This window comes from Gallus gallus, chromosome 11 (genome assembly GCF_016699485.2).
Source record: "Gallus gallus isolate bGalGal1 chromosome 11, bGalGal1.mat.broiler.GRCg7b, whole genome shotgun sequence".
NCBI lineage: Eukaryota > Metazoa > Chordata > Aves > Galliformes > Phasianidae > Gallus > Gallus gallus.
The window spans coordinates 875,293-891,733 of record NC_052542.1 but is presented as its reverse complement, the minus strand read 5'-3'; the positions used below and the strand labels follow the sequence as shown (position 1 = coordinate 891,733).

Genomic DNA, 16,441 nt, shown 5'->3' with positions numbered 1-16,441 from the left:
CCAAATGTCTGAAATGGAGCTCCAAACGGTGCAGTTAATGAGGACTCCTGGAAATCATACCTAGCTTTTGGCAGCAGTGCTTACAAGTCAAACCAATTTTGCACAACACTAGGAAATGAAGGCCAGTGAGTTAGTTATTTTGGCAGGCAGTTCCCAACACAAAGGTCAGTCATTTTCAAGTTTAAAAAAAGTAATTCCATTATTATGGTTTTTTCCTCTCCCGTATTTGAAAGGAAACAGCTTTGTTTTCTTAACTGACATAGTATTCTTTTTAAAATGTTTTGTGCTGCTGTGCAGCTTTTTAAGTGCACCCTCAGATCTTTGCATGCCGGGATTTGGAAGTTTTGGTCTGAAGTAATAACAGAGCTTTTTTTCTAAGAGCACTTCAAGAGAGACTAGAGAGAGCCTCCTAGTTCCTGCTGTAGGAGGGCAAGGTAAGATTCCTTATCCATTCTCTCTTCTGTTGAGAGATGTTCTAGTTGCTCTAAATAACTGAACTGAAGGCTTGGAGGGATAGATTGCCATCTTTCAAGTCCTAGCAATGAGACTGGAAGGGCAAAAGAAAGAACTGCTTGCAGGGCAGTGTATTTCACTTTTTGGAATCTATGTTGCTCAGGGTGAAGCAAAACAAGTGAATCCCGCTTTTGGTAGCGCAGTGCTTTCTCTGCCTCTCCATTAGGTACTCTCCTGGAGAGCTTTGCAATTCTGATGTTCATGTACCAAACGTACCCTCTGTGTTTTAATGCCCTCTTCTTTCTAGCTGCTCTGAATTTTGCTGTGTTAAAACTGCTGTTTTCAGAATTCTCCTCCCAGAGATAGGTGCAGTTATGACACTTGATTTCTAGCTAGACAATGCAACTCCCTTTTCAAAGCTTTTGTAGTTCCTTTCCTGACACTTAGTGATTTGGGCTGGAGGTAGGCAGCACCAATTTCAGTAATCAAGGCAGAAATTGCAGGGCCTTCGTACACCTGGTGGTTCTTATTCTGTCATGTGGGCTATGATGTCTTCCCAGTTCACAAATGCAATCAGTTTTTGCAGGATAGTTCAAACTAGCCTATCCTCTCAACAGTTGGTGACCTAAGTGTGTCTCTGCATGCATGAGGAATGGTATTTAGTGCAGTAGCTCTGACTCAACTTTGTATCCAAAACTGCAGATGAAACAGGCTTTTTATTTTTAATATGGGAAGCCTCCTTACTCTCCTTCAAAGTCTGTTGTGCTTTCTTTCCTGGGTGAGGGCCCTACTCGTCTCACATCTCCAACGCAGAGTCTTTCCAGTATGGTGTCCACAGGCACAACTTCTTGGTCAGGCTGTTCTCTTCTGACCTGGTACGCCAGGCCGATGTAGGCATCCAGTGTCTGATCACTGATCTCAGGATCAATCCTGCAGAAGGCTGCCTTCAGATCATCTGCATCCACCTCTCTGCTTGCAAAACAATTCAGTCACTTGCAGTGCTGTGGTATGTGATAGGAATGCTCAAGCATTTGTACTACAGTGAGAATCTACGTTGCTCGAAATGCACAGTGGTTCAATATTATCTCTGGTGGGACTTTTTTAATATGCATGTAATAAACTAAGTACTAAATTAAACTGAACAGAAGTTATGAAAAGTTAGTTTGTCATCACCTGGGAAGACTTTAATTTTGCTCTGTTAAGCTTTTTGATACCCTTTGCTACATAACTATGCTTTTCTTTGCTAATTCAGTGCCCATGAAAGACAGCATCAAACTTCCTGGGCATCCAGCCCACCTTCAGTGTTTCCCTCATTGCTTGGTGCCTGGCACAAGGCTTCTTTTCTATGCTATTGCTCCATCCTGTTTGTCCTGATTTGAGGTGGAATTATTTCTCAGATTTTTGCCTTCAAGTCTGCAGCTGTCAGTCCTGTTTGCTTTTTCACAGTCCTCAGAACTCTGAGTACATACAGGATTTTACTGCTGTTCTTAGAGAGCTGAGGGATGTTGAGACATAAACTTCAAGTACTGAAGGGGATTATTACCAGTACAGCCAACTTGCTCTACTCACTACTTGCCATAGACCTTACAGGTTGCCTGTCCTGCCTCTTGACCTTGTGCCCATTTGTTGCTGTTCCAAGTGAGCCTGTTCACCAGTTAGCAGTTTTCTCAACCTGACCCTGGCTTCCTCAGCAAGTCCTAGATACCTTTGCATCTCCAGTTCCCACACTGACCTCTCCATGCCTCATTTCCTGCTGTTGTTCCTTGGTAAAAGCTGCTTGTTCTCCCTGACTTGTTACCTCCCCTTGTCTGTAGCCACTCACTGCTGCTGCTTGCCAGCACCTCCTGTCTGTGTCCCCAAATGCTCCTCCTTGTCTGAATGCTCTCAGCACAGCCTTCTCTTTCTCCCTGTTCACTCGACCATTTTGGCTCCCAGTGTTCCTGCAGCTCTTTTGACCTCTGCAGGGATGTTGGCCAATGGTCATTCCAGAAGCCTTCTGCCTGGCCTGTGTGTGTTGATCCTGCTTATCCCCTCACTTTTCCTGGCTGTCAGACTCCTGTCTGACCACAGTTTCCCTTGTTCAGCTCAGACTTCAGCACTGTGCCTAGCGTAGCATGGATGCTCAGCCTAGGCCCAGTCCCCTGGTGACTCCCAGGATCCTTCTTCTTTCTTGCCTCTCTCCACGCTAACATTGCTGTTAGGGAGCTCATCTGCACTGCTTGAGCATCTCTGTTGGGTCCCTGCAAGCCCAGGAGCAGTTCAAATCCAGCCCCAGCACATGGGCACAGTGAGGTTGGAGGGGTGACAAGCAGAAAGGCACAGCTCGCTGTGGAGTGGGGAAGTGGGCAATGAAAAGACCCAAACGTGTGATTCAGCAGGTATTCACATCTGAGGCCTTGCACAGCCCCTGCGCAGGCAGTGTGCTTCTGTGTCCATGTGGGAATTCTCTGTATGCACTGTCCTGATCCCATCCCCACCTCCATTAGCCCATTCCCTTTGTACATACGTTACATCTCCCAGGCTGTTCTTTAGCTCTTGCAGGTACTCCTGCTTCTCACTGACATACTGGCTCCTGAGCTTTGCAACAAAAGGTTCAGGGTTCCCCTCTTCATCCTGAAAGAAATTACAGCATAGATCACATGTTCCTCCATCCCAGTAAGAGTCATTCCCCAGTGTTAAAATAGCTCTCCCAGAAATGGAATTTCTATATGAAAAGTGAAAATAAAACCTGGAAAAACTTCCACAGAAAAAATCACAAGCTTGCATTACAGAGATCTGCAGATGGTTTTCAGAGCCTGTGGTGTGCAGTGCAGCTATAGTAGTTGGATGAACAGTCTGACCAGCCTAATTTAAGCCTTTTGTTTAAATCCAAGTTGAAAAGAAAACTTATGTGAGCTTACTTCTTTGAATAAGGATATGTAGTCAATGAAGTCGTCATCGCTGTCCAGACTGAACATGCTTGCATCAACCAGCTCTTGGATTGCATCTCTTCTTTTCAGAGGAAAAGCTTCCCTCAGAGCCATCCTGTTTGGAGACGGGCAACAACATGTGAGCAGTTAATGAGTGCTGGTATGGATGGCAGTGTCTTAGGTTAGCAGAGCGTGCATGCACGCCACTGGACAGACCTTCAAAACTTCATTGCCCTCGAAGAGGATACACGTGTCAAGAAGTGTGTGCACCTTCAGGTAACAAAGCAAGGGTGATGTTTTCAGGTGCATGTTGATGCTGAGCCATTTGGGAAGTTCTGAATGCAGCATGGTGTTGGTTAGCTGTGAGCTGGTACATCTGCACCAGAGCCGCGTTCCCAGCTATGTGCTGGAGATGGCTCTTGCCTTTCTTTGTTCTGGTGCCATAGCCCCAAGAAATGCTGTCTCTAGTGAGTGCTGTTTATGAAGGCACAGGTGATTGACAAATCCTGCAGCTGTAGCAAAACTCACGCAAATGCTTTGCGACCCATCCTAGGAGCTAACAGGAGCACTGCAGAGGGTCCTCTGTCTCCTCTCTGGGGAGCAGTGCATGGCGCAGATGCTGCCTCATCCCACTGCATGTGTGCAGTGCCCTATGTCTCTTCTCAGGTTTCCCAGTTTTGTTACTCAAAACCTGCAGTTCTCACATAATTCTGAAAACTAATGCTGAGTTTTACAAGTAGACGCTTGCTATAGCTGTCCTCTCAAGAATTTAAGGGAGAAAACCTGTTCCCTGGGCTGTGCTGACAGATAAGCAAAGCAGACAGACTTGGCATATCCCAGCACGCAGAGCTCAGTTTGTAGTGCTTGGTTCTTGCCTGAACTGCTCACTGGGCAGGGACCCACTGCTGTAGCTGTCACAGGCAGCCAGCTCCTTCTGCAGGTCAGAAATCAGCTGGTTCTGGCTGTGGTATTGCTCTTCAGCTACCTGTGGAACAGGGAAGGTTCACAGGTCAGGAACTGACTTATCTGTTGGCCCTTGAGTTGCATTCAAGAGGAGGGCAAAACTGCAAAAAGGTTGTGCTCACTTCTAAATCAACTTTCACCTGAGCTGCTTTTAGTGATTTATAAACAATCAAGCAACACCGTGGCTTGCAGGGCGGCTGTTCACAACAGTTCCTTATTATGCAAACTGCTTTGGAGCAAGTTGTTCACTGTCATATGTCATGGAGGTTGGCCTCTTCTCCCAGGTAACAGTTATAAAATGAGAGAATGACCTCAAGTTGTGCCAGGGAGGTTCAGGTTGGGTATTAGGAAAAATATATATTACCAATATAGGTAATATATTGGAACAGGTTGCCCAAGGAGGTGGTGGAGTCACTATCCCTGAAGGTGGTCAAGAACTGGGGAGATGTGGCACTGAGGGATGTGGTCAGTGGGCGTGGTGGGGGGTGGGCTTGATTTTTAGAGGTCTTTTCCAACCTTAATGGTTCTATGTGAATGGGCAGCGAAGTGAAGCTGCCTTGCAGAACGCTTCCCTGCCTTCTGTCTGTCCCACCAGCAATGTCTGGGCAGAGGTGCAGCATAGGGGCATGGGTTGCCTACCTTCCCAGTGAGTATCTCATAGAACGAGCTCATGACATGGTTTGATGGACAGAGTCGCATGTACTCAGAGAGAGTGTAAGACCATTCCACAGCAGAGGCATCTCCATACTTCTTCTGGAGGTAGCTGAGAAAGAACTCAGGAAGACTGGATCGTTTTCCTGTCTGCAGATAATAAGTGAGCATCGTGTGTAAGCAGCAGAACTAAATCAAATCTGCTAGTCTGACTGCAGCTGTTTGCATACAGATGTGTCTTCTGGCAACTTCTGCTGTCAGGACAAGTGCTGGCTGGAGCCTCCCCTGCTTATTCGGTCATTCAAAACCTTTCTTCCAGGTTTAGTCTGTACAATCTAAATGAGGGTAGGTATATGAGGAAGCTCTCCTGTTGCTGAGTTCACAGATCATCTCTTTTCTCCTGCCTGTTTTTGTGAAATACTTAGGAACTTACTACCTGTGAGGTGCTACCCCTCTGTCCGATTTAGCTAAGCTTTGTTCATGGGTTCAAACAACTTGGAGTGGTTACTCGAGAGACCTGAAGCCAGACAATGACTGCAGCAACGCTGCTTCCCCAGGAATCTAATCTAAAAGTGAAAAGCAGCCATAGGAAACACTAAACTGTTTAGGGCTGACCTAAGGGATGTATTCAGGCTTCTAGCTTGAATGAAGAAATCTGTGAAGTGATTCTGCCTCTGTCAAGGTTGCTCTCGTGTCTGAGGCATAATAACAGGACATTATACTTGTCCCTATAATGAGAAGGTTTAAACACAGGCCCTTTGGCCTCCATCCACCACTCCAAACCCACCCTGGACAAAGAAGGGGAAATTCTATGCTTTTTTTATGCAACAAAACCAAAACACTTTTATGCTAATTTGCTTAATAAGTGACTTTTTTTTCCTGTTCCTCCTTTTCTGTTCCTCATCTTCATTTCTTGTGGTGCCACTTGTTTCTCTGTGGACCTTCACAGTAGATTGGCATGAATTCAAATCAGTCCAGAAAAAAACAAAAACCCAAACAATTGGCCATGCTTTGGTTGCACAGATATTGCCAGGGCTTCCACACCTAAGAGCAGATGCTGCATAGTTGTGATGGCATCCTGGTGTACAGTGCACCAGCACATCCCAGAATAGCAGCAGTCACTCTAGCTAAGGTCTCAGATTCATGAGCGTGGCTGACTTAGCTCAGGGCTTTAGAGAAGGAAAATGACAAACCTGCTGATCTAATGCAGTTTTCTCTTTCCAGATGTCCTTCAGGATGTTCACCACATCCTTCTTAGTCGGCTTTTTGTTCTTGACTTCACCTTCATACCTCAGGTGCACAGGAACCTTGTTACCTTTGCCCTAAGTAATGGAAAAGAAACAGAGATGAGGCCTTCCCCTCACTGGCATCAGTGCAGCACTGAAGCAATGTTTTGGTGAATTTCTTAGGGAGAGATGTTGAAGGACCAAGGAAGTGTTACTCTGTCCCTGAGAAAATGTTTGGATATATTATGAGGTGAAGAATCTTTGTAACACTGCCTTGTCCGTGTATCATTTCCTGCCTCCCCTGCTTGACAGGGTGCAGTGCAATGGGACAGTGGTTTGAATTACCCCGTTGCCATGGGAAGGAGTCATTCCCCACAGTGCACTCCTGCTATGCGCCCTTAGACATTCCAGTGCTTGGCTAAGCTCATCTCAGTAGTGATCTTTTCCAATCTCAATGATTCTATGATTCTATGCTTCAGCTGTCCTCAATATGCTTAACCCTCAGGCTCAGCTTTTCCCTTGCATCTGAGTTTTCCCAGCTCTAAAGTTTTCAGTGGTTATGCTAGTGGGAAGGAGGGCACTGAATACACCAAGTCCAGCCATGAAAGCAACTTTCCCACCTTCTGAATGGATATTTACTACCAATTAATCTTAGTGGAAACAAGCAGAGGAGAAAGCATGCGCGTACCCATCCACGGAAGACATTCATCTCTTTTAGCACTCCTGTTCCTATTTCCTCCAGAAGCACATCCACCAGCTGATGGCTGCTCTTCCCCTTGGCCAGACAGTCCCACCGCTCCGCTCCACCAGGAATCACTTCTGCAACAACAAAAAGATGCTGAGCTTCTAACAGAGGTGCGTTTTTCCCTGTGAGTACTGGTTTTGTGTGAGCCCATTAGGAACCTTACAATGGATACAGCTCTACAGACATATAGTCTATAAGCAAATGAGTGCTGAGTACAGGCGGCACCTGAACACTTTGCCCAGTTGGGCCGGGGCGTGTGACTGCGCTCGGCTTCCTGGAGTCTGGTGAAGAAGCTGTCTCGCTCTTCTGCAGTCTCTCTGTGGATTTCGAGCAGTGTTCCATACTCCTCATGGAGCTGATCAAAATCCTTCCTCAGAGTCTTCATCTAAAGCATGCAGAAAGGAGGGGTGTAACAAACCAATCGCAGCAATGGAGATTTTCTGTTGTCTGACAGCTCAGGTGAGCGTTTGGTGCAGCCCATAGATATACAGAGAGCAATTCTTGGTTAACTGCCTTTAGATTGGATGAAAAATAAATAATCCATTAATTTTTCTTCTTATCATATCCAGAAACTTCAAATAGAATATATCAATGATATTTTTTATGCTGGCTTTTGTGTTTAAAAACAGACCTTAATGCACTAGGAGAGAATGGAAGAGGTGTTGTTTGTGGGTTTTTTTTTTTTTTTGTTCTAGAAATGTTATGTGCATTTCCTTCAGACCCACTGATCTTTATTTAGAACATGTTTCCTTTTCATATAATTTATTCTTGCTCTGCTGGCGCAAAGATGTGGAGTCCTCAGTACAGGAGAGACGTAGACCTGTTGGAGCATATCCACAGGACTACCACAGAAATGATCCAAGGGATGGAACACCTCCCTGCAACAACAGGCTGAGAGCTGGGGCTGTGCAGCCTGGAGAAGAGAAGGCTCCAGGAAGACCTAGGAGTGGCCTTTCAGTATCTTAAGGGGGAGCTACAGGAAAGAAGGGGACAGACTCTTTAGCAGGGTCTGTGATGGTGGGACAAGGAGAAATGGTTTCAAACTCAAAGGTAGTAGATTTAGGTTGGATATAAGGAAAAAGTCTTTTACAGTGAGGGTGGCGAGGAGCAGAGAGAAGAATTACAGGGTCTTGTCCCGGTTCAGTGCATTTCTCTGGTGGAATCTTAAGATACTGCTGAGAAGGCCTTGCACAACTCAAAGCCGTCCTGGCCATCAGACACAACAGGTTCTCGTTGGGAGAACTCGGAGCTGGAGAGACAGCTTCCATCACGGACAGGTCTCCCTGGCTTGAGGAACCTCCTCTGGTTCTATCACAGCTGGAAAATGCATTGACCTCCCTGGTGGTGGAGTCGATAGCCCAGGGTTGCAGTAAGGTAAAGAAGTCATGAAATGCTATTGGAAAAGGCAAAACCCAGCTAGGCAGGTAGCTGTCAGTAGCCTGGTTCAGCAGTAGTTTCAGTTTGCTGTGCTTTGGACAAAACTGTGAAATGAATGTCAGACAAACATAGTTCAAAAGCCTGCATGTGAGTTATATGTACAGTCTCTATCTTAACCTGAATACTTATGCATCTCATTATGTTTGCATTCATGTGATTCAGCTCAAAAATTTGGAGCTTGTGCTCACCTCCTGAAGTAAATCAGAGTATTTCTTCTCCAGAGATTCAAAACGTCTCCTGGGCACAACGTCTCCATACTCTGCTGTCATTGCATTCAGCTTCACTTGGGCTTTTGTCAGGTCCTGCCGAGCCATCTTCAATGCCAGAGTGAGTTTCACCACGTCTTCGCCCTTGACAGCTTTTTCTGGTTGGAAAAGACCACTGAGATGACCTTGTCCAACTGTCCACCCATGTCCCTGCCTAATCCCTTCCCTATGTGCCTGTGGATATTTTGTTCACAAATTTAGCTTACTTAAAGAATCAGATCATATCTGATGATATTTTGGAGACGCTCAGTGCTGCGCTGTGGGTGTGCATTGGGCCTCTGGGCAGGACAGGTTCCTACAGAGATCTACTTTCCCCACCTTGGGCCTGGTGCTGTTTCACGTTCAGCTGCTCGTTGTGCATGTCATTCAGTTTTGCTAGAAGCAGTTTGCGGGCGCCGTACTCCTGGAGGTAGCGAGTGTACTCCTCAGCTACGCTCATCTGCAGGTGCTCCACCTGCATGAATTGATCAGCATCAGTGGGAAGCCCTGGGCTGGTGTGGTGAGCCTAGAGCAGAACTATGGGGCAGAGAGTGGTGTAAGGGATGTGAAGTGGAAAAAGCTGTAGCAGGAGAGTGAGCAAGAAATAACACTGTAGGAAAGGATGGTCAGATAGAGACATGCCAGAAGGGTTTGGACTCTGAAGAAGGGTGCTGAAGAGTGCTCTATCTGTGTTGTGCCTTTCAGAGAGTGAATTACATACATTTTATGCTGAGTTGCACAGTTTCTCTATTGTAATTCCATGCCTAAAAAAAAACAACCAGCAGGCACCTTGGAGAGCTCCAGTGATTCTGATGAGAACTTTGAAGATGCAAACTATGCTAGTCTCATAAAAATGTGAGCCCTCTATAGCAATGCTGCTTTGCCTATGGCCCTACACCATCACAGCCACACCACACTGTCACCACCAAACCAGTCAGCAGCTTCAAACAATCATAAAATCATTAATGTTGAAATCTCTCCAAATGAACTTTGTGTATCTAACCCAGTTAGAGTATTTGAATGTTGTCTCAACAGCAGGATTCTGGTTTTAGCAGAATTATATTTCCAACATCCTTCATGCAAACTGCAAAACTTAAATAGCCCAAACCAGAAGTTGGATTATAGGCTCTATTCCTAGGAAAAGCAAACGTATACCTCCCCCCGACCCCCCAGAAAGCAAACTATATGTAAATTCTCAGTTGCCTCAGAGGTGGTTCTATTTATCTCTATATGAGGCTTGTAAACACCAACAAGTGGAGGAACCAAAGGAATGTCTAGGACTGCAAAGGGAAGAAATATTTTTCAGTGTTACAATCTAGCTGGTGAAACCCAAGTCTCCAAGGTTCAACAAGTGCTATCTCCATGACTAAGGAGCCTACAGTCTGTGCAGAAGCTGGTTGTCTGGGACAGCAGCTACAAGCCAAGGCTTCTGATAGCAGCAGCACAGCCAGCCCTAAGGGAACACGAATGCTCTTGAGCTGGCTGAGATCCAGCATCTCTACAATACCAGCTGCTCACCACCAGCTCCAGCACTTTTCCTGGCACCAAAGGATGAGCACTTGGGAGGAAGAGATCAGATGGATCCAGCTGAAGCTGGGAGATAGTTGACCCGTAGCCTTATTTACCTGAGTCTGAAGAGAACACTTCTCTTCCTTCATGTTGTCAATAAACTTTAACAAATGATGTTTCTCTTGCTTTAAAGTATTTATTTCCACTTTCTCCTTTTCCTGCAGTGCTAATATCTGCTGGGTGCACTCCTCAGAGACAGTGGTGACCATGGCCTTCAGGGGCTCTAGGGCACGAATCATCTCCTTCTGATGAGCTAAAGAGAGCAGAGGTGGGTTCTTACAATGAGCAACAAAGCCTGAATTTTACTTTTATTTTGTTTTCCTGAGTATTTCAGGCTTTGTGATAATGAACACTGATGATGCCATCATGTTTCACTAGGTTGTCACCGTTTAAGCACAGGCAGCATATGGAGCTAAAGACAGCTGCTAATTAGTGGTTTACCCTGTTTGGGAAAGCATGTTCTTCATAAACTTAGCTTTGCTTTCCTGTCTCCAAATGCAAGACCTTGTGCCACCTTCTGCATATAAACTTGTCTACACACTCTCCCCTCTTTTCAGGGATGCATTGCCCTCTCTTCATTTCCCTTTTTCATCAGCACAGCTAATAAAGAACTCATCATATTGGCTTTGCTGCCATCTGTGCTTTTCACTCTGAACAACTTCCCCTTTGAATTGAATTTTTTTCTTAAAGGCACTTATCTGAGGGGACTAGTGTGAGTACTTGACTTGAGTGCCAGATCCCAGTTATGTGGTGGAACTCCACCATCTCCTTGGTATGGAGGCTTGCTTTTATGGCTAAATGAAATTCCACCAGGAGAAGATGTAATTCAAATGAGGCTGTGGCAAAGGTTTTGCTTGCTGAATAATGCATATACTCTCTCTCCTGAACGGGATAGAAATGCTGATAGATGCTGAATAATCTGATTTGCAGATATTTTCCTCCTTGACAGAACTTTAATATTAGTATTCATGTATGAATATATGCACATATGCACAGCAGATTCAGTATTTTAAAACTTAACATGCATGCACAAATCTAAAAACAGGAATGACTTTTCTTATTATAGTTGGGTGTGAGTTTCCTTCCTGTGCTGTAACTGTACCAAAGGTTTTTCTGAACTCTTTCACTATGACACTGGTACCAGGACTGCTCCTCAGGAGATGGCAAAAATTAGAACACCAGCATAGCTCACTTGGTGTGAACAAAGAACACTGTGTTCTGAGGTGTAATTGGAGTGCTTCACAGCTGGCTGCTGACCACTTGGAAAGGAGGAGTCAATGAAACATCTTGAGTAGAAAATATGCTTAAACAAAGATAATAATAATGTTAAAGTAAGCTTCAGCACAACACAAGCACTAGTAATCCTCTGGGAGCTGAAGGAATGTCTACTAAAGAGTTCTAGAAGGAAAGGGATAATAAAATGTTGTGACGTAATGATTAATACTGATTCATGGATCTGACACTGAAGTGCACTGTGCAAAGATTTCTGCCTACAGTGAGGGACTATCATTAGGCAGTCAGGTAACAGATACTGGGATAAACAATACATTTTATTGAAGAAACTGTCCCATTAAAAAAATGTTGACATCTGCAGGCTGCTCAGTGTGACAGGAGTTCCTAGTGACAGGCTATTTCTAGCACACTGACTGTTTACAAAGCACTGCTATCACTGTGGCATCTCAGTGCCAAGAGGGGTTTAAAGCACACCACGAATGGACAGAGAACAGCCAGTTCAGCTCTTTGCCCTGCCTTGCTTCGGGAGTAATGCAAGCTTCAAGTTACCACTGCAAGTGCATCCAAATATATCAGTATGATATATTCTACTATCAACATGGTGGTTTCAGAAAAGCTCTGAGATACGGATGTTGCCCAAACTGTGTGTGTGGTGAAGATCTTAAGGATAAATAAATACATAAAAACCTTAATCTAAATAATAAAAATATGATATATATATATACATATATATAAACACCTGTTATGTATGAAGGAAGTAGACTCCCATGTGGTACCTAGGCCATGGGAAGACTTCACTAATAGACCAGGAAGATAGTTTTACCGTTTGAGATATTTGTATGTCCCTCAAAGTGAACTATTTTATGTAAATATTTAGAATGTTCATTCTATATATATATCCAATATGTAACTGGCTGTGTAAGACTACATCTCCATTAGTGTTTTCCCCTCAGAGGTCAAAGTCCAAGAGCTTACCCAATGTGGCTTCATACTCATTCTTTATAGCTGACAGCAAGGGCTTGTAGGTCTTGAAGTTGTCTATGAAGAATTCAAATATCTCTCTGTAGGGCTGAGAGAGGAAAGAGAGCTTGAGAAACATGGTTTACTTCTCAGAATTCAGATAGTTGGGCCCTGGGCAGCATAATCTGGTGGGACAGCCCATGTGCCATCCTCAGCAGAATAAAACTTGTTTGGAGGGACAGTCAGAGTCCCACGTTGTATATGGGCCTGGGAAGACTTCACTAGCAATAGGTAATGTTCTCACTGAGTGTACCTCGCTATTAAATGCAACTAAACATATCGTGTCATGCAGTAAAAATACTTTCCAAGAATAATGCATTCATGAAACCTCTGTTTTCTCTTGCTGTTAATCATCCATCAGTAATCCACTGATGAATTGACAGTTGGACTAGATGATCCTAGTGGTCTTTTCCAGTCTTAATGATTCTGTGGTTCTTTCCCTCCATTCTTTTCCATTTACCACATTCTTTTCTTATCACTACTGGATTCCTCTGGGAATTAGAATTCATGCAGAGAAACTCTAATCCAAATGTCTCACTCAGCATAAATGCTCTGGTTGTGTTTTGGATTAAAGTGGTGGTTTTCAGTGTCCTCAGTAGCTGTGTTCTCAAGCATTCACAACAAATCCCCAGGGTGAGGCCCGATAAAAACTTAATTTTGGGGATCCTGATTAAGCAAAAGCTTGACAAGGAGCCCCCTTCTTACAGAGACATAACATAACTATGGAATCATAGAATGGCTTGGGTTGGAAGGGACCCCAAGGATCATGAAGCTCCAACCCCCTGCTGCAGGCAGGGCCACCAACCTCCATATCTAATGCTACACCAGGCTGCCCAGGGCCCCATCCAACCTGGCCTTGAGCACCTCCAGAGATGGACGGGGCATCCACAGCCTCTCTGGGCAGCTGTTCCAGCACCTCACCACTCTCAGAGTAAAGAACTTCACAAATGAAAGCTTTTGAAGTGAAAATTTTGGAACCTACATGCTTGCTTTATGGGTTTAGGTAAGAGCCTTCAGGAGCTCAGTGAGTAAACGGTTTCACACCCACTTCATTTTACCATGTCTTTTTGAAGTCTTGGGCTTTGATTTGAAAATGGAAAGTTATACAAGCTATGGAGTATACTCCTAAACAACATATAAATCCAACATACAAACAAATGACATTCTGAGTAAGTTCTGTATTGTGAGCTGTGAACCAAGCTATCTAATACTAACTGTATTTGCCTGCTTTTCCCACCTACTTTTTCCTTTGGATGACCAGTTTGAGTAACCCATCTCAGTATGTTGTTCCAAGTCAACAGAAACTTGGATCTGACCTGCAGCTTCAGTTCCTGGGAGATCCCTTTAGTCAGGTCAAGAGTCTGCAGCTCTTTCCTTAAGTAAGACTCCAATTGTTCCAAGTGACGTGGCTTTGGAATGGTAAGAAGGGCCTGTTCATTGCTGCAGAGATACAGGAGAATGGACATCAGCTCAAGGACTTGGGTTTTCTTCTTACTGCCCATCACTACCAGCCAGAACCAATAATATTATTTATTATGCTCAAGTTTTGTGGGATAAGCCAACCTCGTTGTTCTCACCAATGCTGGGAGAGATCCTGCTCTGTAAATTCCTGGTTTCCAAACCCTGCTTCTAGCTATCCTGTGGCTTAGCTAGCAGTACAGGCCATGCTTACCTACATGTTCTCTCCTCTGGGGCACTGCAGGGTTTGTGATTCCTTAGGACTGTCTGCCCAGCTGCAAAGGCGGGCCACATGGACCACTGGCCTCTAGCAGAAAGCTGCAAAGACTGGAGAGAGAAAGAATTATGTTTGAAGAGTACTGCAAACACAATAGAGAGCCAAATAAGGTTGAAATGTCCCCAACAACGCCTCGCAGTCAATCTAACTGCCCAAGACTACAGTGGGATAGAAATACAACCTAAATGCAAACGGAAACAAAACGTGACTTTTGTGGACCTTAACCATTCATTAGTTTGTTGGTATATGCCTTCCTGGTATTTATTTATGCATAGTTTGGATATAGTTTTCACCATGCTACTTTATGTACTGACACACACTATGGAGCAGGCGTTCCTGAAGGCTAGAAGATGCTCTAAGCCTATGATTAAACAGCTTCTATTTCCTTCCTTTTGAAATGTATGTGTCAAAATCTGGCTTTAGTATTTGGTATATACATCCACAGAAGTTGTCTCAGCCAAGAACAGTGTTTATATTCCCTCCACCCTTAGAACCTGAACTCACCAGAGCCTTCTGTTTCTTGGGCAGGGTGGGTTTCGCACTGCGGATATGTGTTTGGCCACTTGTAATCTCAGAGGAAGATTCAGGAGAGGTCCTGTGCAACAGCAGGGAAGAGACTTTTCAACAGCCACAGAATTCACTGACTATTCTGTTGGAGGTTGTGAATCTGGCTGATGCATACCTAAAGTGAGCAGCTAGTTGTGATGTGCCTCATAAATGAAAATACCCAACAGGACGACGTAGACAGAGGGAGCAATGGGAAGATCTGTGGTACAGCTGAACACCAGGACTGACACCACACAGGGTGCTTTGCTCCTTGTCGCAGTGAGAGCTGCCAAGCTGAGCCCTTTGCTGGGCAAACCCCAGTGAGCTGGTCTTCTTGAAGAGGTGAGGTTAGAAACAGAGCTGGAAAAGTGCTGTCTGAGTCAGGAGCTGGGACTTGGGATCCCAAAAGTGCCTGCAAAGCTGGTTCTCTGGGGTGGCCGTAGTGCAGACATCCTGCTGGCCAGCAGAACTGGCAAACCATGGAAAAAATACAACCAGGATCTGTCTTTCCTAGAAGCAGGTGGGTGTAGGTGGAAGGCCTTTCAGTAAGTTAATGTATACTCACTTAGGTATGTTAGGGGGAATGAGGGTTGCCATGACATGGGAAAGCAATCAGAGATCACAGCGGGTTGGCACAATGCAGTGAGACACTCAGCTCAGCACCTAAGTGTTGCCAGGAGCTGCTGCGTTGCTCATCAAATGCCAGCTGCAATGGCTGAAAGGGCAGCTCCTCCATCTGTCCCAGAGGGCTCCTGCTGTCGTGTGGCAGCCCTGACCCCATGGAACTTGTGGGACGGAGAACGGTCAGTGTTGTGTGAGGAGTGCCCGCGGAAGGCTGCCGGTACAGGCAGAAGCGTATGGGGCACAAATGCACTGCAATCGCACAAACTAAACTAACGGTGAGGTTATTAAACCAACAGAGGGTCGGCTTAGGTTGGGTGTCAGGAGGAAATCCTCCCCTCGGAGGGCGGTGAGGCGCAGGCAGTGCTGCCCACAGCTGTGGGTGCCATCCCTGGGGGTTCCCCAGGCCACGGATGGGCCCTGGGCAGTCTATGCCCATCGCCCCCCGCCCTGCCGCTGGGACTGCCCAAAACAGCCCGGCCCCCCCAGCCGATTCCCACCCTTGGATCCGTGTAAGCACTCCTCCCCGGGCAGGACAGCCGCGGGGCTCTCGGCCTCTCTCTGCCCGTGGCCCGGCAGGGCAGATCGCGGTGCTGTGCCGCTCACCGGTTCTCTGCCCCCCTCGCCGCCCCGGCCCTTACCCGCCCCGCACAGCGCGGCGCGCCGCCATGGCCCGCAGCGGCCGCCTGTTTACGCCCGTTGCCACGGAGACGGCCGCCTCAGGACCCCCGGCCTGCCGCCATAGCTGCCCGCGCGGCGCCTGACGCCGCTCGCCGCTCTCAGCCGTCCCACCGCGGCCCGACCCCGGCCCGGCGACAGGTGAGCTACGCGAGACGGCCGCGATCGGAGCGAGGCCGTCCTAATAGCTCCGTTCGTCCGTCCGACCGGGCGGCCGAAACCGGCCCCTGCGCGGAGGCGGCCGACGGACACCGGCAGCGGCGCGGCGGCCTCTCGGCAGCCCCTCAGCGCCGCGTTGCCGCGGGGCACTCTGGGAGCGGGAGTCCTCAGCGCGGCGTGGCGCCGCTCAGCCCTGCGCGGCGAGGACGCGTTTCCCACAGGGCGGCGCGCCGCGGGAGGGGGCGGGGCCT

At 46.5% G+C, this 16,441-nt stretch overlaps 2 protein-coding genes and 1 long non-coding RNA gene across 6 annotated transcripts in view; 2 read left to right on the top strand and 1 right to left on the bottom strand.

Moving 5' to 3' along the window:
• Positions 1 to 1,150: 1,150 nt before the first annotated feature.
• Positions 1,151 to 16,133, bottom strand: TSNAXIP1 (translin associated factor X interacting protein 1). 4 transcript variants are annotated; one of them, XM_004944061.5, is made up of 16 exons: positions 15,995 to 16,133; positions 14,691 to 14,781; positions 14,124 to 14,236; positions 13,768 to 13,891; positions 12,407 to 12,500; positions 10,255 to 10,451; positions 8,969 to 9,104; positions 8,573 to 8,748; positions 7,173 to 7,332; positions 6,891 to 7,021; positions 6,170 to 6,298; positions 4,965 to 5,126; positions 4,238 to 4,347; positions 3,354 to 3,477; positions 2,960 to 3,066; positions 1,151 to 1,422 (listed from the first exon to the last, which is right to left on the bottom strand). In XM_004944061.5, exons 1-16 carry the CDS (start codon positions 16,021 to 16,023, stop codon positions 1,194 to 1,196), a joined length of 2,112 nt encoding a protein of 703 aa, XP_004944118.2. In that variant the 5' UTR covers positions 16,024 to 16,133; the 3' UTR covers positions 1,151 to 1,193. The 4 variants fall into 4 exon arrangements, with proteins under 4 accessions (XP_004944118.2, XP_040501922.1, XP_015134638.2 ...); XM_040645988.2 differs by having other exon boundaries at positions 15,854 to 16,057; XM_015279152.3 differs by lacking the exon at positions 15,995 to 16,133 and adding an exon at positions 14,869 to 15,800.
• LOC121106576 lies at positions 6,930 to 13,042 on the top strand. The gene is made up of 2 exons (XR_006931193.1): positions 6,930 to 7,057; positions 8,606 to 13,042. It is a non-coding gene; the product is annotated as an uncharacterized LOC121106576 (long non-coding RNA).
• RANBP10 (RAN binding protein 10) overlaps positions 16,004 to 16,441 on the top strand; it is a 54,854-nt gene continuing 54,416 nt past the window's right edge. Inside the window, exon 1 of the mRNA XM_040645990.2 lies at positions 16,004 to 16,172. The gene's annotated coding sequence lies outside the window, so the exon portion shown is untranslated. The remainder of the gene's footprint in view (positions 16,173 to 16,441) is intronic.